We start from the raw sequence: 17,728 nt of genomic DNA, 5'->3' as shown, positions 1-17,728 counted from the left end.
CGTAGCTTGGGCTTTGATTAGTTGACAAAATCTGCCTGTATGAGGGTTATTGCTTTAAGTGCAGGTAAACAATCAAAATGGTAAGGATTGCATTGGAAGTGTCCACCAGGAAGAACGCAGAGGGGTAACTGGTGGGCCGCCACCTCATGGACCTCCACTGACGCTCCTCTCTAATATCTTAAGACTATATAGTGTGGAATTACACTAAAATGTCATCAACATTAGCCACAAAGCCAAGAAGAATAGGGATCGGAGGAGCCCCAGGACACCAATCCTTAGACCTCGGCAGCTGGAACGGAAAGACAATTGCAGCAGATGAAGTCAACGTCTTAAGACCTTATTCACATGGTGCAGTTTTAAATCTATGCTAAATCACAGGAAAAATTTTAACCGTGAGGACTTATTTTTCAGTCCAAACCCATTTTTGTCTATTAAAGGGGGTGTCCAACTAAAAACAGAGCTTTAGGAGGTGTATAACTGAAATATATACACTTAACCAATTTACTTTTAGAGCGACCAAGGTTATTAAAAGGAATAAACTTGTGGTTATTCTAGTTCAGCGAACCGGTACAGAGACAAACGACGTTCTCGTCACGAGAATCTACGCCTCTTTGACTGCATACCTCAATTTTATTAGCCTTGTCAGCAGCTGCCTGACATTGGGCACTAAAGTGGAGTTTGTTGTCCACCCAAAGTCTTTTTCAGGGACAGTTTTAGCCAGCGTTTTACAATTTAGCACGCAATTGTAAATCTGGTTTCCTCTGGCCTTCAGATGGGGGCTGGCTTAGCTTTTGAAATGAACCCCTCTTTTTTTATGAATCCACTACAACAGGTGGGGTGCTGGCTTAGCCCTTCATGGAGGACATGGAGACTGAAAATGCTCCATGTCCAACCCCAACGTGGAAGCAGAGCCATCACCAGTAGCGATGCTCAGAAAACAAGACCACAATAGGAAATTGTCATTTCAAATAGTTTTGCCCAACGGCTCAAACAACAAACCGCTTTATTTGCCTTGTCCGCTGTTGTCTTGGTCTCTGTTGATTGACTGCAACGCTGCTAATGTGATTTCATACACCAAGTTCAGCGGGTTGTGCCATCTACATCGTCAGGTCCAGTGCTACCTCAGTCTCTGATCGGCTGCAGCAATAGTCTTACTTTGGCAGCGCTGCAGCCAATCACTGAGCTCTTCGGAAAGTGCCCTTTACATCAGCAGGTCTGGCACTGCCTAACTGTCTGATGATTGGCTGCAGCCAATGTAGAGTACTCCGTGATTAATGAAGACTATACCGCAGCCAATCACTGGACTCTACATTGTCTGAAGTCAGTAATTGGCTGCAGCGGTCCACTATACTCCAGCACTGCAGCCGTTCAGGAGACTAGTTCTGGGAATGAGAACATTGCTGGACCTGAGGCCAGTAAGTAAAGCTCCGTTTGCTATCCTCTTTCAGATATATGTAAAATAACTCCTTTAAACCCATCCATATTTTTTTCTCTAGTTGGACACCCCCTTTAATCACTTATAATATCAAACAGATTGGAATGTTTATCGATACGTTACACAACCCAACTTCTTCCCCTCCGAAATATGGCGTAGTGCCACCAGTAAGGACGAAGATACCCCATCTGTTAATGGGCCATTAAAGGGAACCTGTCATCAGAAATTTCGCCCAATAGCTAAAAGATTCCCCCTCTGCAGCTCCTGGGCTGCATTCTAGGAAGGTCCCTGTTATTATTGTGCCCCATGTGAGACCAAAATAAAGCCTTTATAAAGTTCTACCTTTTTGTATGCAGCTTCTGTAAATGTGTCACGGGGGCGGGCTCTCTGCCGTCCGTTATTCTGCCTCCTGGTCCTGTATGCCGCCCCCATCGCTCCTTTCCATATCTGATGCACCGCCCACTGCTCCAGCCATCCCCGCGCATGCCCAGTGCCAGTCTCACAGGACTGAGCAGTGTGACCGCTGGTGACATGTGCGCAGGCAAGTGATTATGGGCGGGACTGTGACTGTTATCAGCAAGTACCCGCCCATAATCTCGTGAGCGCGCAAACCTCTCCAGCATTCACACTGAGCTCAGTGTAGATGCTAGACTGTATGGGCTGCTTCCAGGGAGGACGTCCCTTTGTCATGTGATAGTATTTTGAACACGCCCCTATCACATGACAAAGGGACGTCATCCCTGGAAGCAGCCCATACAGTCTAGCATCTACACTGAGCTCAGTGTGAATGCTGGAGAGGTTTGCGCGCTCACGAGATTATGGGCGGGTACTTGCTGATAACAGTCACAGTCCCGCCCATAATCACTTGCCTGCGCACACGTCACCAGCGGTCATACTGCTCAGTCCTGTGAGACTGGCACTGGGCATGCGCGGGGATGGCTGGAGCAGTGGGCGGTGCATCAGATATGGAAAGGAGCGATGGGGGCGGCATACAGGACCAGGAGGCAGAATAACGGACGGCAGAGAGCCCGCCCCCGTGACACATTTACAGAAGCTGCATACAAAAAGGTAGAACTTTATAAAGGCTTTATTTTGGTCTCACATGGGGCACAATAATAACAGGGACCTTCCTAGAATGCAGCCCAGGAGCTGCAGAGGGGGAATCTTTTAGCTTTTGGGCGAAATTTCTGATGACAGGTTCCCTTTAAGCATGTTATAGAAATTACCCCCTTTCCAGAAAAAAAAAAATGGTAGTAAGAAAAATAAATATTGGATTATGAATTAAAAAATAAAAAAGGCTATATAAAATAAATACTGCGGATTAGTGTAACTAGAAAGTGTTAACATAAACGGACGTCCTCCGTGTAACGTCATCCTCTGTGGAGCCGTCTGCAACGTTTAACTCGCCGTCCTAAAACCAACACCCGGCTTGGCACCATCCAACACCCGGCCTGGCACCATCCAACACCCGGCCTGGCACCATCGCACTATGGTGTAAGAATCCAAAATCTGCGGCATTGATAAATCCAGTAAATCTGGGTTAGAGCAGTGGACTCAAATCTCTGGCTCTGAAGCCATTGTGAAACTTCAAAGCCCAGTGGGTTAGGAGTAAAATCTAACAGTAGCGATAGATCGCTAGTTTATGGCGGTGATGTAGCCACCATGTGCCAGATTCACCCGTTAAGCGCTTGGTGCAGATTGTATACGCAGATTTCTCCACTGAAACTTTCAGTGTTTCTGTGTCTAAAAATTGCAACACTGCCAAGCCAGGTCAGAGGATTTAGGGTCCCCCAGTGCCATGAGGAGTACAATCTGTACCAAAATAGTGCATTTGTCCAACAGAAATTGACACGCTGCCGTTTTAGAGGAAAAAAAAAATTAATTCTGTGCAGATTCCGCAGCGCATGGACTGGACTTCTATTGTAAGACAGATGCATATCTTATGGGCGCAAATCATCCCCAAATACTCAACGGATGAACCTAACCTCAGGGGTTACAGGAGACATTCAATGGCACTAGTCATCAAAAAGTGCAGGAGTAGGTAATAAAACCTGAAGTAGCTATGTTTTTAGAGTAGTAGACAGCCTGTCCCTTTCTCTTCCACCCGTCAGTAAAGTCTGGAGATAGAGAGTATCGTATTTGTCTGATTAGAAGACGCACTTTTCCTCCCAAAAATTTGGGAGGAAAGTGAGGGTTGTGTATCAAACTGAAAGTAACTAACCGGGAGGTGGTGGAGAAGGATAACAGGAGGCGGGGGCAATGCTGCAGCGGCTGTGAGGGCTTCAAATAATGGCGCCCTGAGTCAGCGCATGCGCAGATGGAGCTCTCAGCTCAAGATCTCATCTGCGCATGCACCTCCTCCCGCCCATTGATCTCCTAGCAGCGGAATTAAGGAAAATGGTGCCCGGAGGTGGAGCGTGCGCAGATGAAGTCTCGGCTTGTCATTGAGTAGATAGCTCAATCTGTGCATGCGCCGACTCCAGGCACCATTTCTTTCAAGCCCTCACCACCTGTAGCCCCAGAAGCTGCAACAGCCCCAGCACAGCTGCCAGTTTCTGTGACAGCATCTGGGACACCAACCGCACAGCCCGCAGCATGGCCCTGTTCCACCACCTCCCCTGCCTCCCGTGACTCCGATCCACCACCGCAGTCACCCCCATTTTTTTCTGTAAATTTTGGATGTGTCTTATAAACCGAAAAATTTTAATTTTAAAACAGAAAATAAAAAAATTGCCCCTTTCTTTTAAACAGCCATAGGCTATATCTGACACTGCAGCTCAAATGCAAAGGGATGAGCTGTAATAGCAGACGCTGCCCGTGGTGAAAAGTGCTGCTGTTTTTGGAAGAAAGCAGCCTTTTTTTTTTAATTTAATTATATATATATATATATATATATATATATATATATATATATATATATATATATATATATATATATATATATATATATATATATATATATATAATCTATCTATCTCTGCCTTTTAAATGGGGGGCTTCTGGACATTACTTTTCAGGAGCCCACTGCTCTTTGGGGTCGGTGTGCTTCTGATTCATTGACAGGTAGGATCAGTGGCATGGCTGAGTAGCCGGACTTTGCCTCTGAATCACAGGAGCAGTGCTGGATTCGGCCAGCTTCAGCCTTACCATCTCTACTGCAAATAGTTTGTAAGTGCTGCACTCCACCACTTAGGAAACCGGCCAGCGCTTACTTACTGCAGAGGTGGCCGGTAACCTAGGCAACAAGCAATACACCAAATTAAAAATCCCACCGTTATTGAGAACAGGAAGGATTTTTAATACAAGGGAAATTCTATAAAGTTGCTTGTTTTGGTTTTTTTTTTTTACAAGCATTATGCAATTTTAACCGTTAAAGTAGAGGACGGCAACACAATAAGAAGACCGGAGGCTGCTAACAAACACAATCTCATGTAAGAGAGAGGTCAGTACGGCACGTAGGGGTTGGTGGCCAGTTCTTCCAGGCTCCTGACAGACAAGCCTGTCTGGCATCATTCATACATAGCTGGGAGTCAAACCCTTGTGGCCGCCATATTGGTTGGTATTTGGGAGAGACTGCGGTAAACTGTCAGATGGAGACAAGTGAAGTTGAGAATGCTCTTTAGCCGAGCCATGCCGTCATGCACAATGCAGTATTGTCTCTAGGACTCTACAAGGATCTCCACAATGTGATCGATCTCGTTGAGCTCCGCTTTGCAGTGAGTGGCTGCGGCCGTCTGCGATAAGCTGTCGAGCACGTCGCAATGGCCCAACTTGGAATTTCCCATCATGCCCGTCAGCACAGTGTCAAGATCGTAATAAGAAGTGTCGACTTCAGAAAACAAGTCTTCCACTGAGTTTGTGTTTCTATTTTCCAAGGTTTCAAATATATGGTCTAATGATTTTTGAAGGTTCGCTCTATTTTCCTGCGGTCCTTCGATCTCCCAGAAGCCGGTTGAAGCGTTTTGCGTGGCTTTGACGGAGGTGACCGTGGAGAATTCGGTAATTTCTTGAGTCTCTTGAACCTCTAATTCTTCGCTGTAAGTAACGTAGGAGTCTTCGTCACCTTTGTCTTCCGCTTGGTCCTTAGAGGAGCGGCAGAGAATTTCCGTAGAAACCAGACGATCCAAAGGAGCTTGGTGATCGGTTTGGTGCACGTGAAAAAACTGCCAGCTGCCATCTTGGGTCATCTCCTCTTGTATCTGCCTTACCGTGTTGGCGATGAGCACCGAACGGCAGAGGTTGGGTTCAACCAGCATGTGGCACAGCTGAAGTTTCACTAGTGACATGTCCAGCATAGACTGTCGCTCTAGTGTGTAGGAAGGAAGGGTCTTTAAGTCGACTAAGGAGCCGTCAAGCACTTCTGGATCCAAGGACTTTCTCTTAATTCCTCGAGTAAACATGGTGTCCTGTAAGGGAGGGAAGCAAGAAAAAAACAAAACAAAAGAAAACAGTTGTCAGTGACATATCACCTCTCGTGTTACACACAAGCTCGACATCGGCATCAAAACTACACGTATACCGAAACGATGCACGAGCTATAGATAGGCGGCCAAGGCAAATCACAACGCACTTACGTTTCTAAAGCAAACGTATACCTCTTTAGAAGGCAATTATAATGTTTTCTTCGTGTGTGTACTGCGGCACATGGAAGTAAAGAAATGTGGCAAAACTGTGGTCCTGTTCATTTCTAGGCCAGTGACAAATAAAGTCAGCACTGGAGAACGCCTGGCGCCTTAGAGATCCTGGATTCTAGCACTACGGGCGATCCTCAAATGAGAAGAGCGTTTCTAAAAAGGATAAGGAAACGCCAGAGCGTTAACTCTGCACTGAAAACGAAAATACACCAGTTAGTGCAATAATCCTTCAGCAGAAACACATGTAGGAAAAAAGTAAAAATACACAAGTCACATTAAAAAGAAATGGACAATTCAGCAGCTCCCAGCGGCCTAGAGACCCATTCTTGCCAGGTGAAGGCCCCTATGAGGTGGCCAAACCTTAAAATGTGGCTATACATTAAGATCATACATTCCTAATAATGTCTCATCAGGAGCCCCAACATGGCTGTATATAAAGGGAGAGTCTGGTTTATCATAAAGCAACCTTGACCCTGGGGCTATATTAGCCCTAATCTATAGTCACCCTGGCTGGTGCCTCCTCAGCGCAGATCGGCAAACAGTTCCTCCTGCCAAGAAGGCCACCGCAGTGCAGTGGGGAAATGGGCGCACTGGAAAGAATAAGGCTGCTTTCACACTACGTTGTTTTGCATCAGTTGCAATTCGTCGCCTTGAGGAAATACAGTATCCTGCAAAATATTTTGCAGGATTCCGTTTGTTCCCCATAGACTTGTATGGACGACATATTGCGACTGATGCCCTTGCGTTGCATCCGCCGTGTGATGCATCAGTCGTGGAACGACCAACCGTCGAGCGGGAGGATCGCAACATGTAACGTTTTTTGAGCGGCGGAATCCTTTTGCTTTCACTGCGCATGCTCAGCTCTTGTGTTTAATCATTGAAATGTCTCTCTCGGCGGCCGGTTGATCACCTGATCGTTCACAGTAGCCGGCCGCCGGTTGATCACCTGATCGTTCACAGTAGCCGGCCGCCGGTTGATCACCTGATCGTTCACAGTAGCCGGCCGCCGGTTGATCACCTGATCGTTCACAGTAGCCGGCCGCCGGTTGATCACCTGATCGTTCACAGTAGCCGGCCGCTGGTAAAAAAGTAAAATTTAAAAAAAAAAAACAAAAAAAAAAAAGGGATTTTTTGCAGCAACAGTCACATCAGTTGTGCTTCTATCTACAACGCATCCATTGCATCAGTCACACAACTGATGCAAAACGACGCCAGTGTGAAAGCAGCCTTAGGCTATGTGCGCACGTTGCGTAAATTCATGCACTTACGCTGCGCTTTGTAGCGCAGCGTAACTGCATGCGTCCTCTGCACAATCTATGGAGATTGTGCAGGGGCCGTGCGCACGTGGCATATTACAACGCAGCGCTTCGGCTACTGCCGAAGCGCTGCGTAAAAAGAAGTGACATGTCACTTCTTCCGTGCGCTTTGCCGGCAGCTCCTGCTCTGTCTATGGCAGGAGCTGCAGGCAGAGCGCACGTTCTCGCCGGCACCATGCGCCTCAGAACGGAGCTTTTCAGCTGCGCTCTGAAGCGCACCTTTTACGGTGCTGGGCTAGTACGCAACGTGCGCACATACCCTTACCCACACCTCCCCTGCCTTTCCAATCCTACAGCACAGGAACAACATGCTTTAAAAGTGCACCAACGACCAGGAGTTTCCTATATAAAGTAAAGCCAGTGCTATACTCGCACTATGATGCTGATTCTATACATACATTTAGTTGTGAGATCAGATGTATAGTTTCTGAAATACAGGCAAGTAAAGTTTCTGAAATGTTATTTGATGAGAGGTGCAACATAATATCTAATAGATGGGTCAGGTTTTGCTAGTTATTCCCGCCCCTGTCTGTCCTTCATTCCCCGTCCTTCCTCCCCCTCTAATTAGAGACAGGGGGAGGAAGTACAGGCAGCAGACCAGGGCGGGAATAACTAGCAAAACCCCATCCAGCTATTAAATATTCCATTGCACCTCATGAAATAACAGTGCATGTCACAAACTTTACTTGCCTGTATGTCAGAAACTATACATCCAATCTCACAACTAAAGGTATGTATAGAATCAGCATGATAGCACCAGTATAGAACTGGCTTTACTTTATATAGGAAAATCCGGGTGGTTGGTCCTCTTTATAAGTTACCTCTTGCCATCTGAGAAGCAGGAGGAAAAGAACGTCGATCTGAGCAGAGGAAGCAGCGGGAGAAGAACAGCTCACCAGGAAGGAAGGGATGACTATGCTTGTGAGTCCCAGAGTACACAGTGGCTTTAAAGGGAACCTGTCATCAGAAATTGAGCTTTAAACCTAAAAGATTCCCCCTCTGCAGCTCCTGGGCTGCATTCTAGCAAGGTTCCTGTACTTTTTGTGCCCCCTTTTAAACCAAATTAAAACACTTTATAAAGTTGTACCTTTTTGTCTGCAATTCTTGTAAATTCTCCATGGGGGCGGGCTCTCTTGTGTCCGTTACTGTCCCTCCTTCTGGTTTACGCCGTCCCCCATTGCTTCATTTCATAGATCAGAACGCCGCCCACAGCGCCCGAGGTCCCGTGCACGCGAGGACTGTTGGTGACGTGGTCACAGGCACGATATTATGGGCGGCGCTGTGAATGCATCACAAGTGCCCGCCCATAATACCGTGGCCGCGCTCTCCCCTTTGCCTCCTGCGTTCTGCGCAAGCGCTGGCCAAATGATCCGACGTCACCTTTCCCATCTTGCCCTACAGCAGGAAATAGATGGGAGGAGCGGATCAGGCCACCACAGGTTACGAGGAGACGCTTGCGCAGAACGCAGGAGGCAAAGGGGAAAGTGCGGTCACGAGGTTATGGGCGGCACTTGCTGATGACACTCACAGCGCCGCCCATAACCTCGTGCCCGCGCAAAGCGTCACCAGTGGTCACACGTGCACAGTGCACGGCACCGCTACAGTCGCACAGCGCATACGCGGGACCACGGGCGCCCAGGGGCGGCGTCCTGAGGTTTGAAATTCAGCATTCGGGGGTGGCGTAAATCGGCAGGAGGACAGCAACAGACACCAGGCAGCTCGCCCCCATGGATAATTTTCAAAATTTGCATACGAAAAGGTACAAGTTTATAAAGTATTTATTTTGGTATAAAAGGGGCCACAAAAACTATAGGAACCTTGCTAGACTGCAGCCCAGGAGCTGCAGAGGGGGAAACTTTTAGGTTTACAGGTAAATTTCTGATGACAGGTTCCCTTTAATATCTTACGCCATGCGGCAAGGCTCTAAAGGGAAACTGTCAGCAGGCTTTTGATATGCAATCTGACAGCAGCATGATGTAGGGGCATAGACCCCAATTCCAGTGATGTATAAGTTGTTTTACAATCACTGTTTTCTCTGGTGAGACCTGTATAACCCCACCCACACCAGGATTGGCTGCTTTCTGTGTATTCTAGGGGGCGGGAATGGACTAGGAGGCTCGAGACACCTAGTCCTATAGTGATAATCTCCTGCTGATAAAACACATTTTATTGAAACAATAAAATTCATGGTAGATGAAACATTACTATAATCAGAATCTCTGTCCTTAGATGATGCTGAGCTCAGATTACATACAAGAAAATCTGCTGACTGATTTCCTTTAAATGGAACCTGTCAGAAGGTTTTTGCTATGTAAACTGAAAACCACATGCTTCAAGGGTTAAAATATAGGATTCAGTGATGCCCGTCTTGTCACAGTCCGATTATTTGCAATGTTTGTTTAAAGGGAACCTGTCAGGTACAATATGCACCTATAGCCACGAGCAGTACTGGTTGCATATTGCTAATTCCTGTATACACTAGCATAGATAAACAGATCTTTAGAAAAAGTATTTCTAAAGATTGTATATTATATGCTAATGAGCTCGGGGACTAGTCCCAAGGGAGTTTCTCCTCTTAGCTAGTCGGCCCACATAGCATACTAGCACGCCCCTGTGGGCGTACTAACATGCTAATGATACACAGTGACACCGCACATACCTCACTGTCCATGGCGGCCAGCGGAGGATGGCTGCGTACTGGGCATGATACGGAGGCCCCAGCACTTCCGGTCATGCGCACTGTACCTCACTGAAGCTGGGAAGCTTACACCCGGCATCAGTTTAGTGCACATGATCGGAAACCTCGGGTACGCCGGATAACGTGCAGTGTGCATGCATTCATCCTCCGCCGGCCGCCACGAAGAGTGAGGTATGTGCGGCATCACTGCGTATGATTAGCATGTTAGTATGCGCACAGTGCACGCTACCACAGGAGCGTGCACTGGCGCTGTTATAGAGTCATTGCTGGGCCTTCCGAATTTTATGTGGTGTCAAAGTGCACAACAAATGCTGGAGAATCATCTGAAAGCGCACATAGGGTCTTATCATAAATTACATAGTGGGTAAAGAGTCGGCAGATACTCACCCCTGTGGCTGTGTGAAACACATCCAACAGACAAGCATAAGACTAGCAGCTGCGGCCACTGACAAAAATCCAGTCCAAAGATAAAACAGACTGGTATTAGGAGCTCTGCGCTCGCCAGTAGGTTTCGGGGATATGCGCTTACCCCTTCATCAGGTGGTCATTTAAACACCTGATGAAGGGGTAAGAACATATCCCCGAAACGCATAGTGTGACGACTGGAAGACTAAAAATATTATTCCTTTACTGGAGTCTGCACCTTCTTACTGGCGAGCGCGGATCTCCTAATACTATTCTGTTTTTTCTTTGGACTGGATGACAAATTCCTAGACAGAGTATAATCCCATAAATATAGGCTGAGTCATTTGCTTTACTGCTGCTGCAATTCTGTGCACATCGCACGGGCCCGATTTTACTCCCTTCAGTTTTTTTTATCATGCTAAAATAAATCAGGGACACTAAAGCAGCCGGTCCAGTTTAAAGTTATAGCCTGAGGGGTACTTCTCACATAGCAAGATCGCTAGCGAGATCGCTGCTGAGTCACGTTTTTTATGACGCACCAGTGACCTCATTAGCGATCTCGCTGTGTGTGACACTGAGCAGCGATCTGGCCCCTGCTGTGAAATCGCTGCTCGTTACACACAGTGCTGGTTCATTTTTTTGGACGTTGCTCTCCCGCTGTGAAGCACACATCGCTGTGTTTGACAGTGAGAGAGCAACGATCTGAATGTGCAGGGAGCCGGCGTCTGGAAGCTGCGGATGCTGGTAACCAAGGTACACGTCGGCTAACCAAGCGAAACGCTTTGCTTGGTTACCCGATATTTACCTGGGTTACTAGCGTCCGCCGCTCTCAGGCTGCCTGTGCTGGCTCCCTTCTCCCTGCACTCGTAGCCAGAGTACACATCGGGTAAATAAGCAAAGCGGTTTGCTTATTAACCCGATGAGTACCCTGGCTACGAGTGCAGGGAGCCAGCGCTAAGCGGTGTGCGCTGGTAACCAAGGTAAATATCGGGTAACCAAGCGAAGGGCTTTGCTTGGTTACCCGATATTTACCTTAGTTACCAAGCGCAGCATCGCTTCCACGCGTCGCTGGTGAGATCTGCCTGATTGACAGCTCACCAGCGACCATGTAGCGACGCACCAGGGATCCTGACCAGGTCAGATCGCTGGTGGGATCGCTGAAGCGTCGCTAAAGTGTGACGTTACCCTGAGTCTGGTGCTCTGCATATTGAACAAGGTTTCAGTATCTGTTAACAGATAAGAAAATTAATCAAAGGGCGAGTTGCACTTCCTACGCTGCCTCTCGGATTAATACTGTGTCCAATAATATAAAGAAAATAAAAATAAAAGAAATACAAACTTCATATACTCTTATAACAATAAATGAAAAAAATAAATAAAAATGACCGACATTTTATACTGACTTACATCAGCTCCAGTCTCAGCTGAGGGAGGCTACGATGATTTGGCTCAGGCTGCACTGTATGTACGATGGCAGAGGGAGAGAAAAACACAGTGATAGAAATGCTACACATGTGCAGGACGGTCTCACGTACACACATCATCCATACTGTGCGGGGGAGGGGTGTTACTCTACAGCGACTGGAAGATCATGGACAATCCCTTTAACACTAGAAGTCCCAGGAATTTCGAGCTCCATAGTGTTCCAATGGTAGAAATGTTAAATGACCCTTTTCTGGGACTTCTAGTGTTAAGGTGAACTCTCACAATGGAACGTTATGGGTAACTGGAGGTCCGACCAGTCTGCTCTGAGGGTGCGGCGTCGTGCACACGCTGGACCTCCATCCCTTATGTATGGGAATGGTAGAGCGATGCCCCCGCCTATCTCCAGCAGTGCACATCCCAGAGTGTGAACCTGCAGGGCCTACACTCTGCCTGGATTTCCAGGAAGGCCCCACCCCTCTGGTTGATAGTTTTCCACGCGTGAAGCCGCAGCTCTGAACAGTAGGCAGCACTGTCTCCGGCCTTTACGAGATTTGTCATTTTGCCTACAGTCGGTCAAGGGATCAGGTTACACGAGACATAAAACACAGCCGCTGTTCTGAGAAAAGCTTCATTATATGAGACGTCTTCTACAAGGACCACCCTGCAGGATCCTGACAACCCCTAAGCGCAGCATCATTATAACATAGGCAAAAGTTGAAGCTGTCACCTCTGTGCCGTTGTTAAGACCCCTGTATAAAAGAGGTGCTACTTACCACTCAAATCCCCCAGTGCCACTGCCCTGGAGGTGCCTGCAGGGACCAGACGTGAGGACATCTCGTTGATAATGGGGGATTCGTGCACAGAATTTAATACATTATGTCTGTGTCATACAGTGTCTGATCGGCCGGGGTCCGACACCTGATCAGCTGTTCTCTGTGGCGGCAGCAAATGCTCAGCTCTGGAACAGCCCAGTCTTCTGATAGCGGCCGTGGCCCGATACTGCTCAGCCATCTCTTGATTTGAATGGGAACATGGAGCAGCTCCAAGAACAGCTGATTGGCGGGGGTGCCGAGTGTCAGACCCCAGCCTATCATTGACAACCTATCCTTAGTATAGATAGACCATCAATGTAAAAGCAGTGAACAACCTCTTTAAAGGAAATCTGTCACCAGGTTTTTGCTCCCCCATCAGAGAGCAGCCCAATGTAGAGACAGAGATCCCGATTCCAGCGATGTGTCACTTAATGTGCGGCTTGCTGTCATTTTGATAAAATCAATGTTTTCTCTGCAGCAGATCTAGCAGTTATACGGACCGCATGAATATGCTGGACTATCTGCAGAATGCCAAGTAGTCCTGTAATGATAAAATCACTGTTTTAACTGCAGTAAGTAAAACTACACTAAGCAGCCCAGTAAGTGACATCGCTGGAATCAGGGTCTCTGCCCCTACATTATGCTGCTCTCAGATAAACCTGGTGCCAGATTCCCTTTAAAAGGTGACAAGTGACCTCCAGCTCCTTCCTGCTATAGAGCTTTCCAATCTGTGTGGAATATTGCCAGCACAGCCATGCATGGGGCAGGCACTGAGCTCTAGACAGTGACATCATGGGGCAGGGGCGTGGCCAATAGAGCCCTAACATGCATGAGGCGCAGCTCAGCCAGCAACCCTGCGCTCTGGACAGTGATGTCATGGGGCGTGGCCAGTACAACCCTAAATGAAGGGGGCGGGGCTCAGCCAGCAGGTCTTAGACCAGTCAGCTCTGGACAGTGACGTCATGGGGGCGTGGCCAGTACAATCCTACATGCAGGGGCGGGGCTCAGCCAGCAGGTCTTAGGGGTGCTTCACACACAGCGATCTCGCTGCCGAGATCGCTGCTGAGTCACGCTTTTTGTGACGCAGCAGTGACCTCATTAGCGATCTCGCTGTGTGTGACACTGAGCAGCGATCTGGCCCCTGCTGCGAGATCGCTGCTCGTTACACACAGCCCTGGTTCGTTTTCTTCAAAGCCGCTCTCCTGCTGTGACACACAGATCGCTGTGTGTGACAGCGAGAGAGCGACAAATGAAGCGAGCAGGGAGCAGGAGCCGGCGTCTGACAGCTGAGGTAAGCTTGTAACCAAGATAAACATCGGGTAACCAAGGTGGTTACCCGATATTTACCTTAGTTACCAGCCTCTGCAGCTCTCACGCTGCCTATGCTGCCGGCTCCGGCTCTCTGCACATGTAGCTGCTGTACACATCGGGTTAATTAACCCGATGTGTACAGCAGCTAGGAGAGCAAGGAGCCAGCGCTCAGTGTGCGCGGCTCCCTGCTCTCTGCACACAGCGCTGGTAACTAATGTAAACATCGGGTAACCATACCCGATGTTTACCTTAGTTACCAGTCTCCGCAGCTTCCAGTCGGCGGCTCCGTGCAAGCGCAGCGTCGCTTGCACGTCGCTGCTGGCTGGGGGCTGTTCAGTGGTCGCTGGTGAGATCTGCCTGTTTGACAGCTCACCAGCGACCATGTAGCGATGCAGCAGCGATCCTGACCAGGTCAGATCGCTGGTCGGATCGCTGCTGCATCGCTAAGTGTGAAGGTACCTTTAGACCAGTCAGCTCTGTAAGGTGAAGTCATGGGGCGTATCCAGGAATCCACAACAAATTTTCACAAGGAGGGATAGCAGAAGCCATAGATGCAGTGCAGGCTCCACAGACAGCAAGTAATATTCTGAACTGGTGATTTTGGCCAGAGGGGGTGGGTCTGGGCTTTACATTATAATACATTCTATGGGTATGTGCGCACGTTGCGTACTAGCCCAGCACCGTAAAAGCTGCGCTTCAGAGCGCAGCTGAAAAGCTCCGTTCTGAGGCGCATGGTGCCAGCGAGAACGTGCGCTCTGCCTGCAGCTCCTGCCATAGACAGAGCAGGAGCTGCCGGCAAAGCGCACGGAAGAAGTGACATGTCACTTCTGCGTTGTAATATGCCACGTGCGCACGGCCCCTGCACAATCTCCATAGACTGTGCAGGGGACGCAGGACGCATGCAGTTACACTGCGCTACAAAGCGCAGCGTAACTGCATGAATTTACGCAACGTGCGCACATAGCCTTAGACTCGCTGCTCCCCTACAGCACACAGCCTGGGTGGTACCAATGCATCTAACTGCCTGCAGGACTGCACACCGTAAGTGTTAGGAGAGAAACTGTGTGGACATTGATTTACCATCTTGAGACTGTAGAAGAGTCTCAGGATGGTGATTTGTAGATGGAGTGGGCAGGCACTGAGGATGGGACAGATACAGCTAGAGAGTACTGCCTGCTGGGAAACAGTCTAACGGCAAAGAGGGAACGCTGGCACCTAAAGGGTGCATCCAATCAGTAGAGTCAGAGGTTGAGTGACTATGGGGCAGAATGCTATGCCATCACTGTATGCTGCGACCATCGGTGCACCTGCAGAGTGACTGGATTGGAGTGATGGGTAACACTTAGGCTGCTTTCACACCTCCGGTTTTAGCAGAGCCGGCCAATCCGGCTCTAAAACCTATGCAACAGATGCGGCGACAAAACTGCATCCTTTGCATATGTTTTTGACATGCAGCCCGTCCTGTTTTTGCTGCTGGCGGCACGCTACTGAGCATGCGCAGTGGAAAAAAAAAAGGCATGCGGCGGCCGGATGCGGCGTTTGCTGCAGGACGCCGCATGCGGCGTCCATAGGCATGCATTGCAAATTGTGCCGCATCGGCCGGATGCGTCGCAATGCGTTTTTTTTTTGCCGGACAAAAAAAGTGCCAGGCAACGTTCCATCCGGCCGCCACATCGGCTAAATCTGCCGCATGCAGCAAAAACCGGACCAAATGCAAGCCCATGCGGCACAATCCGGCACTAATGAAAGTCTATGCAAAAAAAAACGCAACCGGCGGCAAAAAACCCCAAAACTGTTGCAGTTTTTCTGCAAAGCGCCGGATTGTGCCGCACAGGAAAAAACGGATGTGTGAAAGCAGCCTTATTTTGCTTTTCCTAAATGGAGGTGAAGCCGCTTATAGGGGCAACTTTTGGAACACCTCCGGGCTGGGCTGAGCGAAGCACAGGGACTCTCTTTAGTGATCTTTAAAAGGTATTGCCCATACATTTAAAAGCCACACTGGAGGCTTTGTACGGCACATGATTAGCTGCAGCGGTCACATGGGCATATGACCAAAACAAGATATAAAGGGAACCAGTCAGGTGCAATATGCTCCCTGAACTATGAGAAGTTCTGGGTGTATATTGCTAATCCCTGGATGTAGTAGCATATGATTTGATATGCTAATGAGTGCGGGGACTAGTCACAAGGGCGTTACTTCCTGAGCTCATTCCACCCTCTTAACATGTTAGCACACCCACATGAACTAACATGCTGTTAAATGGCCATTGCTCAGCGCCATCAGCGGTGCCACACGTACCTGTGTCCGTTGTCACTGCATCAGACGCTGGATTTAGGGTCCGTGCACATGATCATAAATCCCGGCACTCCCGGTCAGGCGCATTAGACCTCTTTGCAGCTGGGACGCTACACCCAGCTTCATACTGCACATGACCGGAAGGGCCAGTGGGATATAGGCAGATGTAATGTTTTGGTTCACCACCGATTAAGGCCTATTCATAAAAATTAATGTGTGGAGAACCCCCTTTAATGATTAAGCTCCGCCCCTTATGGACATAACAGTATTGCCTGCATGACGTGCTCCTTTAAAAGGGGTTGTCCACCTTTGGTAAATTTTTTTCTTACTTGCTGCACATAGATTTTGCCATTTTATGTTCTATAATGAAACCAAAATTTCAAAAACAAGTTTTAGCCTCAAATATTTGTATTTAAATTAAAAATCTAAGTGGACACCCCCTTTAAGCTGCCCGCTCCGCCCCCGTGCACTCTGCAGGGCTCCCCGCGCTCTGAGGACTGAGCGGCGCAGGCTTCCGTAGTGACGTCACCACATAGCTGCCCGATGACGAGGGACCGAGCAGGCGCCATTTTATAGTCGCCCATTGTTACACTCCACGCACAATGTCGGATACACGAAGTTACTAATAAAACTACACAAGAGTAAATCCGCCATCAGTCACCGGACAGCGGCCTCCCCGGCTCCGCTCCGCCCGGCCTCACACGGTCCAGCCCTCACCACCAACCCCCCCCGTCCTCACACTCACCGTGCGGTGTCAGCCCGGCTCCTGGGAGAGCGGCATACACAGAAGGCGGCGGGAGACCCGGCGGTGAAAGCTGCGCGGCGCCGCCAGAGAGTCCGTCCCGGCCGCGCGTCCAGTCCCGCTCTCTCCGCAGACACAAGAGGAGGGGAAGCGGCACCGACCTAGCTCCGCCCTCTGAGGTGTCAGCCAATCGCCTGTTACTATGGAGTTCTGGAAACCGCCCCCCGTCAGTTCCGTGATTGGTCCGGAGAAATAGGCACAAGGTTCGAAAACTCAGCAGGGAGCAAGGCAGAGCCGCTCTGTGCAGGGGGTGTGCTGTGCTGTGGTCCGGTCCGGTCCAGTCCACTCCAGGTCCGCACCGGCTCCGTTCAAAGTCCGCGCCAGCTCCACGCTGTCTCTGTTCAAGGTCAACACTGGCTAGGCCCGGGCCAGGTCTGTGGCAGCCGTTAAGTGACAGTCCCCGTGACCAGAGTTTGATGACTCCCGGTGCAAAACTTGTACCTGAGCTCCCCCTACTGTACACCGACACTTGGGGTACAGGATAACCACGCTGACATTCAGGGTACGGGATAGTGTTGCTGACACTTGGCTCTTTCCCTCAGCACCCATGGATACCATGATCTAAAGTCTCCCTTTCTAGCAGCACCCAGCTTC

At 49.0% G+C, this 17,728-nt stretch overlaps 1 protein-coding gene across 8 annotated transcripts; it reads right to left on the bottom strand.

Moving 5' to 3' along the window:
* Positions 1-4,409: 4,409 nt before the first annotated feature.
* Positions 4,410-17,236, bottom strand: CDCA4 (cell division cycle associated 4). Of its 8 annotated transcripts, none has more exons than XM_075329864.1 (4): positions 17,078-17,236; positions 11,896-11,947; positions 6,031-6,261; positions 4,410-5,841 (listed from the first exon to the last, which is right to left on the bottom strand). In XM_075329864.1, exon 4 carries the CDS (start codon positions 5,833-5,835, stop codon positions 5,095-5,097), a length of 741 nt encoding a protein of 246 aa, XP_075185979.1. In that variant the 5' UTR covers positions 5,836-5,841; positions 6,031-6,261; positions 11,896-11,947; positions 17,078-17,236; the 3' UTR covers positions 4,410-5,094. The 8 variants fall into 8 exon arrangements, with proteins under 8 accessions (XP_075185979.1, XP_075185978.1, XP_075185977.1 ...); XM_075329863.1 differs by having other exon boundaries at positions 6,010-6,222; XM_075329862.1 differs by having other exon boundaries at positions 6,031-6,222.
* Positions 17,237-17,728: the final 492 nt, after the last annotated feature.

Source organism: Anomaloglossus baeobatrachus, chromosome 12, assembly GCF_048569485.1.
Source record: "Anomaloglossus baeobatrachus isolate aAnoBae1 chromosome 12, aAnoBae1.hap1, whole genome shotgun sequence".
Lineage (NCBI taxonomy): Eukaryota > Metazoa > Chordata > Amphibia > Anura > Aromobatidae > Anomaloglossus > Anomaloglossus baeobatrachus.
This window is presented reverse-complemented; position numbering and strand designations above follow the sequence as displayed.